The following is a 14,877-nucleotide window of genomic DNA, read 5'->3' on the forward strand; positions in this document are numbered from 1 at the left end:
CTCAATCTTTGTTGGCTTAAAGAGGACACATCCACCTCCTTTCCAAGAATGAACATTTAACGTGCCTAACAAAGTGTGCTTGCTTTTAATTTTTGGTTGCATTAACCATTCTAGTGTGCATGTTGTCCAGATCTGTCTGAGGTGACCAGTTCCCAGAGTGGTTGGCTGATCCCTTGAGAAGCTACCTGGGATCAATGCAGAGATGTCCCCTGATGTGTAGCTAAGAGCAAGTTGCACTGCAAATGTGCAATAAACAGAAGAGAAAGTCTCATTGCTTAGGTTTAAAAGAAAAACTGGGTTGTATTTTATTGGAAGCAATTTGGGCCAGCCAACATAGCAGAAGTTGTGCTTCCCCACCACACACCACTGACTACAGGGGCTGGGCTCTGATGCCATCCCTTGTCTGATACAGCCTTCCCTCTGCTCAGTGCCCCAAGGTTTTAGGCCAAATGCAGAAAAAAAGTAAAACTGCTGTTCTATAGGGCTTAAAGCCTAAATAGACTGAAAATGAAGTAAGTGTGGTGATCCCATTTTGCAGATGGGGAATTGATTATGGAGAAGTTAGGTGGCTTGCTCAATATTTCACAGAAAGGACTAGACAGCACTGAGCTTTTAATGCAGATTTGATGATACCCAGTTTAGCATTGTGGCCGCAGGAGCATTATTCTGCATCACAGCAAAGACATTCCAAGATTTCTGGAGAGATTTGGAAGAAAGGGAACTTAATGGCACCAAGGGAGTTCTGAGTGGTACCATAACATGAATAGAACATAGCAGTGCTAATAAAGAATAGTAATGAAGAGTGTTTTCAGTTAATAATAACAGTGAATAGCGTATTTCAGCTGCACATATTGTATTTCCTCAGGCAGTGGTCTTTAAACCAGAGATATAATAGCTGTTGGTTTAAAAGTTATTATATTCTAATTAATAAATTTTTATTAATTTATTAATTTATTGATTTATTAATTTTACTAGTCTTTGTTCTGCTGAGAAAAGAGCATAAGTCATGGAACTTTTTAGTAGAGACAGAAAAGGGTTGTCAAAGTTCAGGAAGAAAAATGGAAAGAGGAAAAATAATTAATTTTATTCTTTTTTTTCTTGAAATATCAGTAGAGAAAGTTCATGGACAATTTGGGCATATTTTTTTCTGGAAATATAAGATAGTTATCTTGTTTGTTGTTACAGTAATTTACTATGCACTTATGTAGCTATGGCACTCTATTTTGTGGTGTATTAGTGTTAAACAGTGCCAAGATTCTGATGCCAGTCATATAGGCTAAATAGTTACATCTGAAAATTTTGTATTACTATATAATTTATGGTCCTTCTACTTTTTGTTTGCCTCCCCTTTTATACTATTTGATAATTCTCAGTAGTTGTATGAAAACCACTCCTGTTTTACTGAAATAACAGGTTTTTGCATCTTGTCGAGCTGATACTTCTTGTTAACACCTAATTCTTTCCTTTCTACAGAAGAACTCAAGGAGAAGCTGCAGAAGTATGTTGATGAAGTGAATGCCCACAAGCCTGGCTTCATCAAGGTTGTTCGACACACCAAGCAAGAGGGGCTGATCCGGTCCCGAGTGAGCGGGTGGAGAGCAGCCACAGCACCAGTCGTCGCTCTCTTTGATGCCCATGTGGAATTCAATGTGGGATGGTATGTGTCTCCTTGAATTTTTCTGACCAAGGCACCTTTTCCAAGCGCTGATTATAAGTCACTGAATGACATTTCTCTTGCGTATAGAGAGTGAGTTAGCATTCTGATCTTTTTAGTGGAGATTCAGACGCGGTCATGGACACGAGCATGAATAATGTGTTTGTGCTGTGTAACCTGATCTAGGTCCATTTTTATGGTTTGAGTTATCTGCTCATCTAATGACAGTGTATTAAAATGATATTGGAAAACTGCACATTAAAAACCTCCCCTAATAATGTAGCCCATTGCCCGTGAGGGCAAATTTATCTTCTTTTCATTAAAAATATTATGATTCCTTTATGTTTTGCAGTGTAAACAAAGTGTTGTTTTGGCACTGAGGTTGCCACTCTGCAAAAGCAGACATAACTAAAATAATGTATTTTATATTTGCTCAGTCTGGATTTAATACCTCCGTTGCTTCTTAAGTAAAAATGATGGTAAAAAGGCAGGAGTTTCTGTCCCTAGGATAGATCTATTATTAACTCTGATCTTGATGTCCTTGATAATATTGAGAGCCTGAAGTTATCGTCATTTGGTAGTGAGGGTATAAATGTTCTATGATATGCAGATACTCATTTCTTCCATCCACCGGCTAACATCAAGGTTAACAATAGGGCATCCTAGAGAAAATATTGCAGTGTGTTATTTTGGGCCAGACCCTGCTCTGTCAAAACTCCAAAGCTTTGGGCTTTGCCCTTTCTGAACTATACAGCATAAGCTGCTATTTATTTGGTGGGTGGACTAGATGATCTTTAAAGGCCCCTTCCAACCCAAACTATTCTATGATTTCCATAAGTGTTATGCTTTTACTGATTTAATCTTAACACTTTACCTTTTTTTTTTCCTAGGGCTGAACCAGTGCTCACTAGGATAAAAGAAAACAGAAAAAGAGTAATTTCTCCATCATTTGATAACATTAAGTATGATAATTTTGAAATAGAGGAGTATCCCCTCTCAGCACAGGGGTTTGACTGGGAGCTGTGGTGCCGATATCTGAACCCTCCGAAGTCGTGGTGGAAACTGGAGAACACAACTGCTCCAATAAGGTAACTGTGACCTAGATTAGTGTGTCACTGACAGTGCTCACAGGTGGTGAGTGGTCTCAGCTATGTCACAGGTTTTACTGACTGTAATGTTAAATCATTTACATGTCTTTGAGCTGTCCTCTTCAGCTTTTGTCCTCGTAATCCTACACAGTCTTCATGAAAAACTCTGGGTTTCAGTAATCTTTTAAAAGGTTTCCTGGCAAAATTATATTCATATATGCATTCATATATTGTATTCATATATCCAAGGAGGCCACTGGTACCTGTACTCTGGCTCACTGCAGAAAGTAAGTGTGAAGCCTGTTTTCACCATCTGCAAAGCAGAACCTCAAATAGCAGTGGCAGCACAAGGGGATCATTGCTACCAACCAGTTTACATGAAGTTAGTGGAAGGGGTCTTCTTCATCCAGTCATTCTGTCCTTTCTGGCAGGCACTTTTTTCAGGAGCTGTTGGCTTAAACACTCTGAACTGCACTGGCCCATGTGCTGGGCTTTAGAACAGGACCTAAAATTGGAAAGTAGGAGATAAAAATTAACAGGTTTGCCACAGACATATGTAAAAAGAGGTGGTAATTTCCACATCATTAGAAATGGTTGTCAGTGTTAATGAACTCTGGTAATGGTATAAAAATATTCCTATGGAGACAAGCTGAGAGAATTGGGTTTGTTCAACCTGGAGAAGAAAATTCTTCAGGGAGATTTATGGCACTTTCCAGTACCTATAAGATGGTTCCAAGAGAGCTGGTAAGGGACTTTTGACAAAAGCAGGTAGTGATACAAACAGGGGGAATGGCTTTAAACAGAAGGAGGGCAGATCAGATATTATTAGGAAGATGTTCTTTACTGTGAGGGTGGTGAGGCACTGGAACAGTTTGCACAGAGAAGCTGTGGCTGCCCCATCCCTGGGAGTGTTCAAGGCCAGATTGGATGGGGCTCTGAGCAACCTGGTCTAGTTGAAGGTGTCCCTGCCCACGGCAGGGTGTTGGAACTAGATGAACTTTATGGTCCCTTCCAGTCCAAGCCATTCTGTGATTAATTATATAGATTTTTTTAGTATGGTGACTTTTAAAATTAAAATTATTTAAACACAGAATAAAGAGGAAATCTACTTTTCCATTTTACCCCCAAACTCTTTTCTTTATGAGGACTGGGGAGTAAATTTCTTTTATGAATATTGGATGTTTTGATTTGTTCCCTAGCCCTTTCCCTGGCACCTTTTATTCAGTGCAATATGCTGCATGTGTGTGTTGGATAATTAAAACAAACCAACAAACACAGCCATGTGTACTGATTGATGGCTGCTATCATACCTCCAATATGCTTTTAGAATTATAACAAAGGGAAGCAAATACTCTGAGAAATACTTCAAAATAGAGCACCAAAAGCAAGACTACCTTCTCATAAAAGAAAAATAACTTTTGAAGTGATGCTAACTGCTTTTTCTTCATTAATAAATACATCAAAGACAGTAATTTATTGTTATAAAGTGTTTATTGTAGTCCTTAAAAGGATAAATATATAGATTTCTGTAGAATAGTACAATTTGTGATTAAGACATCCTATAATCTGTTTGAAAGCAGATGTCTACACTTACTGTAGCTTGAGTGTTCCCAATAAAAGCAGGATTATTTCCTCTATCCTGTTAATTAATATCCCGTTGTTACCAGAGCACCTGATACCAGCATAATAATCAGAAAAGACATTTTTATTTCTTGCTGTTGCTGATTATAAGATATGAGAAAAATCAAGAGGCTAAATGACTTTGTGTTCTTCTCCACTGCATCTCATAAAGGTGAAATTGTAGTCTCCGTGCTTGAACTCTTACCTTATTAAGATTGGCTCTGTGTAGTGAAAATTGGTTGGTTCAGATCATGACATAAATAGAGCTTACTGATTCAGTAAAGATATGTGATGTGTTTAAGTTTGGCCCAAGACAATGAACTAATGTTACAGTATGCTGGTAAGGGCAGACATTTCTTGATTCTGCATTAGAAAACCTTATCTGGATGGTCCTGTTCAAGAAATAATATCTTTTTTTTTTTCCATAAACTTACAGGCACAAGTTGTCTTAGCTCTAGATGAACCTGACTTCTAGCTAAACACACAAAACTGCTCACCAGTAGGTATGCTTTGAAATGGTCATAGACAAGGAACTTGAGGACTCAAGGGACAGAGACTTTGATTCAAGGGAATCAAAGAATCCCAGAAACAAAGCTGGGATTCCTGGATCTAGTACTGTCAGCACTAAAATCCTATCTGTTCTGGTGAATATGTATATGCAATAATTTTGAGTCTATTTTCCTTCAGTGGCACTTATTTCACTTTAGAATGAAGAATATTAGGAGACAAGGCTAAATAAATCTGTTCGAAAAATACCTCCCAAAGAACCTGTTTTGATGCACCATTTTACCCAGCAATTATAAATATCATCTATGCCTGAATAATAAAATTGTTCATAATCTATCTGCTGATTTTGGTTGCTGCTGGCTTGTTCTTCCAGAAGTCCTGCATTGATTGGATGCTTCATAGTAGACAGAGAATACTTCCAAGAGATTGGACTACTGGATGAAGGCATGGAAGTATATGGAGGAGAGAATGTGGAGCTGGGAATCAGGGTAAGGAACACAGTTAGCCAACACTGGTTTCTTATGTTTAAAATGCAGCTTGTTTCTTATTACAGGGGGGAAAACAGTCAAAAATGTAGGCATGCAAAGGAGATCCACAGATCTGCAGGCAGATGAATTTAGTTTTTGAGGAGGAAGGAGAGGGAAAAAGAGAAAAAGCTCCTGTATCTTTTTAAAGAACTTAATCAGGGACAAAGGTAGAAATACAGAATTTAGGATTATTCTTTCATTCACGTAACAAGGCTAGAATTTTGCAGAGATGATACCTAAAACTCCCTGCTTACCTGTGATCCCACACTCCGTAAGGAGGATAGTTTCTCACAGGCGTGATGGGAAAAGCCTTTCTAGATTACTTGGTTTATTTAAATTAGGAAAATCACTGTGGAGCAAAGTGGAATATAGAGGCATTTATGCTGCCTTCCAGAGGGAAGGGAATTAAGATATTCATAAAGTGCATAAGTGCACATATTTTCTTTTTCCATCATATGCTCTTCACGTGTTTACTCTATGCAGTATTGTGTGATTTGTGTGTTTTCTCTTTATCTCTTCACAGCTAAATACCATTCTGAAAATACAGTGCTGTTCTGTTTGAGAATCTCTCAGGTTTTTTTACAAGAGAAATTCTTAGATAGGTAGGTGGTAATGAAGAATGGTGCAGTGTGTGTTATAAAACTAAATTCTGAACCCTGCTGTGAAACGTTAGTGGAAGCTAACATTGTATTTTGGGCCTTTTAGTTGCCAGAATAAAAGCATACTCTTGTACAATAGCAAAAAAAGGAACTTATTTTACGAATATAGAATTCTCTGCTGAGATTGCAAGATATAACAAAAAACCCTCAGTCTTACTTCTGGTTTCTTGAAATTCTTTTTCTTCTGCCTGTCAGGGATAAAGTGTTATTTCACCAAGATTGAAACACAGATCCCCTTTCCAGTTACACTGGAGCACTTTTTTAAGGAAAGGGAGAGTGAAATGGAAGACTGCTTCTTTTAACAACACCATTCTCCTCACTGTAAGGGCCAGAGAGCTGCCTTCTGTTCCCCAAACCTTGTTTTGCAGCTCAATGTTGAGATGATTTTTCTGTTCTTTTTTCAGCTGACAAAGCTGTTGCCTCCTTGTGAGCGTGAGGAGTTTAATCTTGGTTTGCATCATGAGAGGTGCTCTCTGGTCTGCTGTACTTAGCCTTGCAGCAGCTGATTGGGAAGAGTATGTTGATAGACAAGACCAGAGAGACACAATTGTCTGCATAATTGAAACTTTGGAGTAGACTGGATCACTGGAATAAGGCCTGACACTGCTCTGATTTCCTTTGGCTTTTTGTCTGTCTCCAGGGAAGCAGTGCCTGACCTACATAAAATACTTTCATCTGTAGCAGATTGTAGTGTGCAAGGTAGCATAATATATGCTGCCTTATCTGACTTTATCATGGCTTGGATCTGGCTATATGGAAACAAATTACTGAGCTGTAATGTATAGATTTTTTTAGCAGTTTATTACCAGCTCTTCTCACAGTTCTCAGATAATATAAGGATAAGGCTGAGAGGAGACCTCGTTGCTGTCTTCAACATCCTCATGAGGGGAAGCAGAGGGACAGGTATCTCTTCACCCTCATGACCAGTGACAGGACTCAAGGGAACAGCATGAAGCTGAGTCAGGGGGGGTTTAGACTGGATATCAGGAGAAGGTTTTTCACTCAGAGGGTGGCTGGGCACTGGAACAGACTCCCCAGGGAAGTGGTCACAACACCAAGCCTGTCTGAGTTCAGGAAGCCTTTGGATGATACTCTCAGGCCCATGGTGTGACTCTTGTGGTGTCCTGTATGGGGCCAGGAGCTGGACTCAATGATTCTGATGGGTCCCTTCCAACTCAGTGAAGTTCTGTGATCCTACGATGAACGTGCTTTCAAGCTTTTGGGAAGCACAGTATTATTTCTACAGATGCTAGGCTTGGAAAGCAAGGTCCTTCCCTCAGCCACCTGCTTCTGGTGCACACCTGGGGCCCCACGCTGCGAGATACAGGTGGCTGCTTCAAATATGTTCTCATATTATGGTGGGGAGCCATGGCATTCAGGTGCATCCTAAGTGCTTCTCTCCAGAGGTGCAGATCCCAGGGGCTGCCTGCCATTTCCTGTAGATAGGGCTACATGGAAAACTGTAGTCAGCAGGTGATTTCAGGCTGGATGGTCTGTCTCTGCTGCTGAGTTACAGTTTTGTCGCTGCAGGACCAGTCATCTCTAGATTACTTGTGTTGCTTTCAACTGCAAGGCCTATGATGAATCACTTAATAAAAATAGTAATTGTTCTACAAAAACTACATTATAATTACAGTATTAGTGAAATAAATAATGTTTTCATTTTAAAAGAGTGCCCTCCAATCCATGACTACATATTGCCCACGGTGCTTCATCTTTCATTGCCACTTTCCTTTTTTTTTTTTAAGAAGTATCTTGATTCATCTAGTATTCATCTAGTATTCTGTGTGATAAGCATTATCATGCAGGATAATGGAAAAGTAGACACTGTGGGCCTGGGTAGGGAAATTTTATGCATAAGCATGTAAGACCAAACATCTCCAGAAAAAGGAGAGTTTACTTTTGGCTGCAGAAATAGCAGCAGGCGTTAGGATAATTTGAGCTACCTGCTTATCTTAAACATGCTAAGTAGAACATGGTCCCGTCTCCTTATGTTGCTGATTTTGTTCCAAAGGATGTAAAACTACTGTGAGCCAAACTTCTGTGAGGAATTAGACCCTGACAAAATGGAGACTTATCCCCCTGTCCTCACCCAGGAGGTATTTTTGTCACCTCATTGTCTGCACAAATATCTAGTTATTTGTGTTACATGAGTGCAAGAAAATCCCCAAGTATTGGAAACTGTATTTGAAGTATCTGTTGTTGATAAACTGTAACAAGCCACAGAAAACAGGTCTTTGGTGGATTATTCTCTTGACTCTGATGAATTTGTTTCACTGCTCAGCTCTATTTGTCTCTGATATGGTGTATTATTTTAACTTCTAAGATTATTACCCTTGTCTGTGGCTTTGTAATAACATTTGTAAAATATTAAACATGTAATATTAAATAAATACTAATAGAGATCTGTTGCCTTGAGCTAGAGGCTGACAGATGAGTTGAAAATACAAATGCATTTTGATTCTTAGAAGCAACACTTTATTTTCTCCTCAAGCAAATGTTTTCTTGCAAAGCTATTTGTTTGCCCCATTAAAAATAAAGGCAGGCTGGTTGATGCAAGACTTGACAGCATCCCTTTTGAGCAGCTCAATCACTTTAACTGGGATTTTTGAAAGATTCATTTACTGTGACACAGAGTCATATTTGTAAATTCTCTTTAGGATGCATAATGCTTCTTTTTGGTTTGTGTTCAATCATTCCCAATTGAACGGACCTAAGTGGGCTTTTAAGGGACCGGGTTGCATTTGGAGAGAAAACTGGAATCATATTGCTTATCCATGTGACCAAGCAGGAGCTGTTGGCAATTGCCTTATAGTGGAAACAGAATGTGAATTTAAGGCTGGCGTTTCTTGCTGTTATTTGGGTTCTGCTTCTGGGTTTTGCTTGGAAAAGCAGTACTTGTAGTTACAGAAGACCCTACAAATCCACTGCAATCAACTGGATGCAATCAATCAGATCCTGCTTTGGATAGTTCAGGCCTAGTTTTCCATAGGCTTCTTAAAGGCCTCTTCCAATTCCTACTGAAGTCAGCAGAAGATTTTCTATCAAAATCAAGCCTGTAGAAATCCTTTTGTCTTTTAAAGCAGCCTATGTGCTTGATAAAGGCCCCAAATATCTGTTACAACAAAGTTATTTGTACCACTTTCAGGGATGCCTGATCAAGTATTCAGTGATCTGCCTCAGGTCACAGACTAAGTTATCACTGGAGTCAAGGGAATATAAGCCCAGGCTTTGGCTTAGAGTAATTCTGTGTGTCACAAGGACTTTGTGCTTGCAGATGAATTTGTGCTCACAAGGGTATAATGGCCCTGTTAAATGGGTAAGAGGAAATTTTGTTAGAAGTTAATAGCTCTTTAAGGGAAAAGGAATGGATCTTGCTCCCACCAAATGATATATCAGGACTTTACATCAGCTGACCCAGGAGGAAAATTGCATTTATAGTTAGACTGAGTATGGCATGTCATTTTTATATAGTATATTGCCATAGTGAAATTTGTTGCTTCATTTCTTGTTAGTCTGGTGGTTTGTCTGTTGACCTTAGGTGAGGCTGATGCTCTTTCTGTTAGTGGAGAACTAGAGGAATGCAGTTTATGAATAGAGATGAAGAAATGAGTTACTTGAACAGAAAATAGTCTCAGTGTTCTTTGGGGTATTTTCTACCTAATAGGGTCCCTCTGTGGCAGAGCAAACAGCTCTGAAGTCCATCATGCCTCTCTCTGATCTATTATTTTCTTAAATTCCAGAGGTGGCTTTCAGTATTTGTTTGTTTCTTTTGTGGTAGGGTCTTTGGGGGATGATTTTTTTTTAATGTGGTTTTGTCTCTTAACAATCCTTTTTTTCTTTAACCTCCCCCCACATATGCTTCTGGGATCATGATTCTTCCCTGCCAACTAGTTAACTTAGTCTTTCCCATATTGTGCATAGGAACCTATTGCTGCTTACATGTCCAGCCATTTCCAATCCACAATGGGGGGGTATCCTGATTTTTTATTGCCTGAGATATCTTTCTCATAATTTACCTTTGCAATAGTGTTCTCTTTGATAATCACAGGCAAGTGAAGATATTTACATTTGCCCCCAAATCTCCATATTTATCTGAAAACACTTTGGACTTTTTCCTCTTTCCCTAGAAGTTTCCAGCAATTTTGCCTGTCAGTGTTTCTAACACAGGCCATAAATTACATGAACCTGTGAATATATTACTTGTAAATAGATGTCTGATTTTATTAAGGAAAACCTTTGCATAGTTGTCCTGGTTTTGGCTGGGGTGGAGTTAATTTCCTCCCTAGTAGCTGGTGTAGTGCTGTGTTTTGGATTTAGGATGACAGTTGATAACACATTGATGTTTCTGTTGTTGCTAAATTTGCATTAAGTCAAGGACTTTTCAGCTTCTCACACTGCCCCCCCAGTGAGTAGGCTGGGGGCACAAGAAGCTGGGAGGGACCACAGCCAGGACAGCTGATACAGCTTGGCCAGAGGGATATTCCATAACATATTATGTCATGCCCAGTATATAAACTATATAAATATAGATATATTTTTATAAATATAAATATATAAAAGTATATAAACCGGGGGTGCTGCTGCTTGAGAACTGACTGGGCATCAGTTGCAGGTAGTGAGCAACTGCATTGTGCATAATTTCTTTTGTGTATTCTGATTCTTTTATAATATTTGTTATTATTTTCCATTACTTTTCTGTCGTATTAAATTACCTTTATCTCAACCCATGAATGTTACTTTCTTTCCAATTCTCTCCCTCATCCCACTGTGGACAGGGCAGGGGGAGGGAGCGAGTGGTGTTTAATTGCTGGGTTAAACCGCAACGAGTGTTCAGAGTAGGGTTTAGTTTTGCAGCACAGAGGCTTAAACACCTACACTGGTTTATAATTTCTCCTTCTCCTTGCCATGCTCTTTTTTTGCACTCTTGAAGCATGCCTGTGCTTTGGCCCTGCCAGCACAGTGATCTGAAAGGCTCCCCATACCCCCTGTCTCTGAGCACCTCCAGTTCAGTAAACCTTTACATTGCACCTTTTCTTTTTTTTTTTTAAACTGCAGGGTTAATTTCAGTGTTCATCGGTTTATGATTTACCATGCTGCCTCAAAAACTCTTGTGTTAGGAAAATTGACAGGCTGGTGTGCCAAGAGGTCGAAATGACTGGGATTGAACAAAGGAAGTGAGAGGGTTTTCCACCGAGCTGCTGAGTTGTGGAACTGTTTGCACAACTGGGATGTGTCACGTGTGCACAGTGTCCCTTTCTGTCCTTGCTGCTGGGTCCCCTTTCATGGCACTCCACTGAGCAGTGTAGATCTTTCCTAAACACCCTTCAGGAAAATGAATCAGGATGTCCCCCATTCTCGCACTTACAGCTACCATCACTTGTTGCAGTCTTAAAGCACATTTTTAACTTGATTTTAAATAAGTAGGCCAATATCCTTTGCCAGCAGGGAATGATTTGGTGTACAGAAAACATCCTTAGTATATGATCACAGGTGCTGTTCAACAGTATTATGTTGATGATGTGTGAAGGCAAAGGGCTGAGAAGTACAAGACTTCTTAGATGTTGTTTTATATAACATTTAAATACTGCTTTTTAAGATGATTTCTCTTTAGCGTTGCATTAAAGGTTTAAATAGAGAGAAATCTATTTTGCTTTTATCCTTTTTGTGAATTAAGAAGAGACCATTTCTAGACTGAACTCTGCAAGAAAAAAATTGTAAAGGGTGGTCAAATGTTACTTCTTACAAGATGTAGCCAATGCGTTTCATAGCTCAGACTTTCACCGAGATAAAAATAATCCCTTAACAGTGCAAGTATGGCATAAACACTTACCCAGCACCCTCTGTAACCAGCAGTGGCTTATCAGTGCACACAGATTTATTCCTAAGGTTAATTTTGTTTTGCAAAGTACCTCACTGTGTTAACAGTCTGAATTCCAAGATGACACAGACTAAAATTCTCGATTTATGGGGTTATAATTCCAACAAATTGAAAGTACAGGTTGAAAAAAAGCTCTTTCGAGAATAAAATAAGAAATTGTCATTCCTGCAAATTCTGCCAGTCGTGACATCAGCAGAAACTGGCTTTTTGTGGATTGTTCTGGTTTCAGTCACTGCTACATTGGAATAATTGGTTTTTTCCCCTATTTTGCCCATGAATGCCTCAGCAGGTAACCTGCAGCTACAGTATGTGTAATTATACATACAGATGACATTAACAGTGAATCATTTTTGTGCTTTTGCCATTTCTGGGGAGAGAACATTTTATTAGCTGCTCCCACAGGAAAGGAAATTTTTACAGCACCAGCTAACATATGGTATCACTACACCCTACAAGGAAGGACAACGAGAGACTTTGAGATTTCCCAGAAATGTTTTTTCACCAGCTGTGCCTGTGTGGTTGCACGTTACCAACTCGGAAGTAATGTAGATATCTTAATGTTTTATGAGAGGAAATTGTTGGTTTTGGTGGTATGGAAAGAATTAAGACAGTTTAAGTCAATATACACTTAAAAATCAGTGGACCCAGGTGAGATGTAAATTAATTGGTGCATTATTAGCCTCATGTTTGATACCTTTCTGCACTTTCAAGTAGTGGCGTAGTGGTAATGCCATTGTACCTTGTGGTATTACAGTTCTTCATGGCTGTGAAGATTCCATATTTGTTTTCACATGTGTCATGATTTAACCCCAGCTGCCAACCGAGCCCCATGCAGCCCCTCACTCACTTCCCTGAGGTGGGGGAGAGAATCAGAAGCGTAAAAGTGAGAAAACTTGCAGGTTGAGATAAAAACAGCTTAGTAGGTAAAGCAAAAGCCTCATGCACAAGCAAAGCAGAACAAGGAATTCATCCCTCATTCCCCACTGGCAGGCCATCTCCAGGAAAGCTGGGCTCCAGAATGCATAACGGTGAGTTGGGATTCCATCACTCCAAGCATTTCTCTTCACTGATTTTCCCCCATGTGTTTGACATGACACTGTGGAGTATCCCTGTGGTCAGTGGGGTCAGCTCTCCCAACTGTGTCTGCTCCCAACTCCTTGTGCACCCTCAGCCTCCTCTCTGGTAAGGTGGAGTGAGAGGCAGAAAAGGCCTGGACTCTGTGTAAGCACTGCTCAACACAGCCCCTACCAACTACTGTGAAGAAAACTAACTCTGTCCCAGCCAACACCAGCAGAACGTGACATTGAGGTGAGAACTCTCTGGAATTTAATTTCATTGAGTGTTTTTAGTATTGCAAGACTGACTTAGTAATCTAACAAACATTAGAGGAAGATCGCAGTGGGAGAGCAAGGGAATATTGTGGTATAACAAAGGTGAGTGGATGACTGAGACAGATCCAGCAGATTTGAGCCAAAAGTGTGAAGGCCAAATAAGTTTTACATGTGTGACAGCACCTTGTGTTGTAAGTCAAGCAAGTGGGGTGGAGGACCGACTTGGCTGAACAAGGAATCCTTATGGAGCTCAAGAGGAAAAAGAAATTGTTTGATCTCTGGAAGAAAGGTCAGGCTGCACAGGAAGGTTATGGAGCCATGGTTCCTATATGCAGGGAGAAGACGTAAATGCTGAAGCTCAGTTAGAGTTAAAACTGGCCAGTGTTGTATCAGACAATAAGGGATTTTTAAAGTATGTTAATAATAAGAGGAGATCTAAAGAAAATATTAGATTTTGAACATGGTCACCTGGCTAATAGGGATGAAGAAAAAGCAGCAGCATTCAACATGTTTTTTGCCTCAGTCTTCAATAAGACTGATAGGACTTGGGCTACAGCCCTGCAGAAAGGGACCGGGGGGTCCTGGCTGATGGCAAGTTGAATATGAGTCAGCAGTGCCCTGGCAGCCAGGAGGGCCAACCCTGTCCTGGGGGGCATCAAGCAAAGAGCATCACCAGCCGGCTGAGGGAGGGGATTGTCCTGCTCTACTCTGAACTGGGGCGGCCTCACCCGGAATATTGTGGCAGTTTTGGGCACCACAGTGTAAGACATAAAACTATAAACGCTCATATCAGAGAGCATCCAAAGGAGGGCAACGAAGGTGGTGAAGGACCTTGAGGGGAAGCTGTATGAGGGGGGTGAGGGCACTTAGTCTGTTTAGCTGGAGAAGAGGAGACTGAGGGGACACCTCATAGTTGTCTACAGCTTCCTCACGAGAGGAAGAAGAGAGGCAGGCACTGATCTCTTGTCTCTGGTGACCCCTCTCTCTGGACCTGAGGGGAACAGCAGGAAGCTGCATCAGGGGAGGTTCAGGCTGGATATCAGGAAGAGGCTTTTCAGCCAGAGAGTGGTTGGGTACTGGAACAGGATCCCCAGGGAAGTGATCACAGCACCAAGCCTGACAGAGTTCAAGAAGAGTCTGGACAATGCTCTCAGGCTCTCAGTCACACACAGTGTGACTCTTGGGGATGGTCCTGTGCTGGGCAAGGAGCTGGACTTGATCCTGATTGGTCCCTTCCAGCTCAGGATACTCTCTTCTGTTCTGTTCTGTGATCAAGCCTAGGAATAGTGCAAGATTAACAAGACTGATCGAGTTAAGTAGAGCTGTGGTAAAGGGGAGAAAGGTAAAAAACAAAAACAGGCAGCAAAGTACCTTGCTCCATGGATACTAAACCAGTGGTGATCCTGTTCGCTTTCCTGCTTTTGTGCCTTTTAAGATTAAAAAGTGATTTCTTTTACTTTCTGTTCATGACTTAGACTTGACTGATGTGCCTGGCAATGAGATAGACACATTTGAAAGAGAACTGAATGAAACCATATGCCTTCAGTGACCCTTGAAGCACGTTATCTCCAAGTGACACAGGCAGGGAATAGTTCCTGCAATTGTAAACC

At 40.4% G+C, this 14,877-nt stretch overlaps 1 protein-coding gene across 3 annotated transcripts in view; it reads left to right on the plus strand.

Annotated features, from left to right (window-relative positions):
- The window catches only part of GALNT18 (polypeptide N-acetylgalactosaminyltransferase 18), a 227,848-nt gene that overhangs the window by 148,246 nt on the left and 64,725 nt on the right, over window positions 1-14,877 (plus strand). For all 3 annotated transcript variants that reach the window (XM_032692503.1, XM_032692504.1, XM_032692502.1), the window contains 3 exons: window positions 1,474-1,657; window positions 2,545-2,742; window positions 5,243-5,357. In XM_032692503.1, coding sequence (XP_032548394.1) covers window positions 1,474-1,657; window positions 2,545-2,742; window positions 5,243-5,357 — 497 coding nt within the window. The remainder of the gene's footprint in view (window positions 1-1,473; window positions 1,658-2,544; window positions 2,743-5,242; window positions 5,358-14,877) is intronic.

This window comes from Chiroxiphia lanceolata, chromosome 6, assembly GCF_009829145.1.
Source record: "Chiroxiphia lanceolata isolate bChiLan1 chromosome 6, bChiLan1.pri, whole genome shotgun sequence".
Classification (NCBI taxonomy): domain Eukaryota; kingdom Metazoa; phylum Chordata; class Aves; order Passeriformes; family Pipridae; genus Chiroxiphia; species Chiroxiphia lanceolata.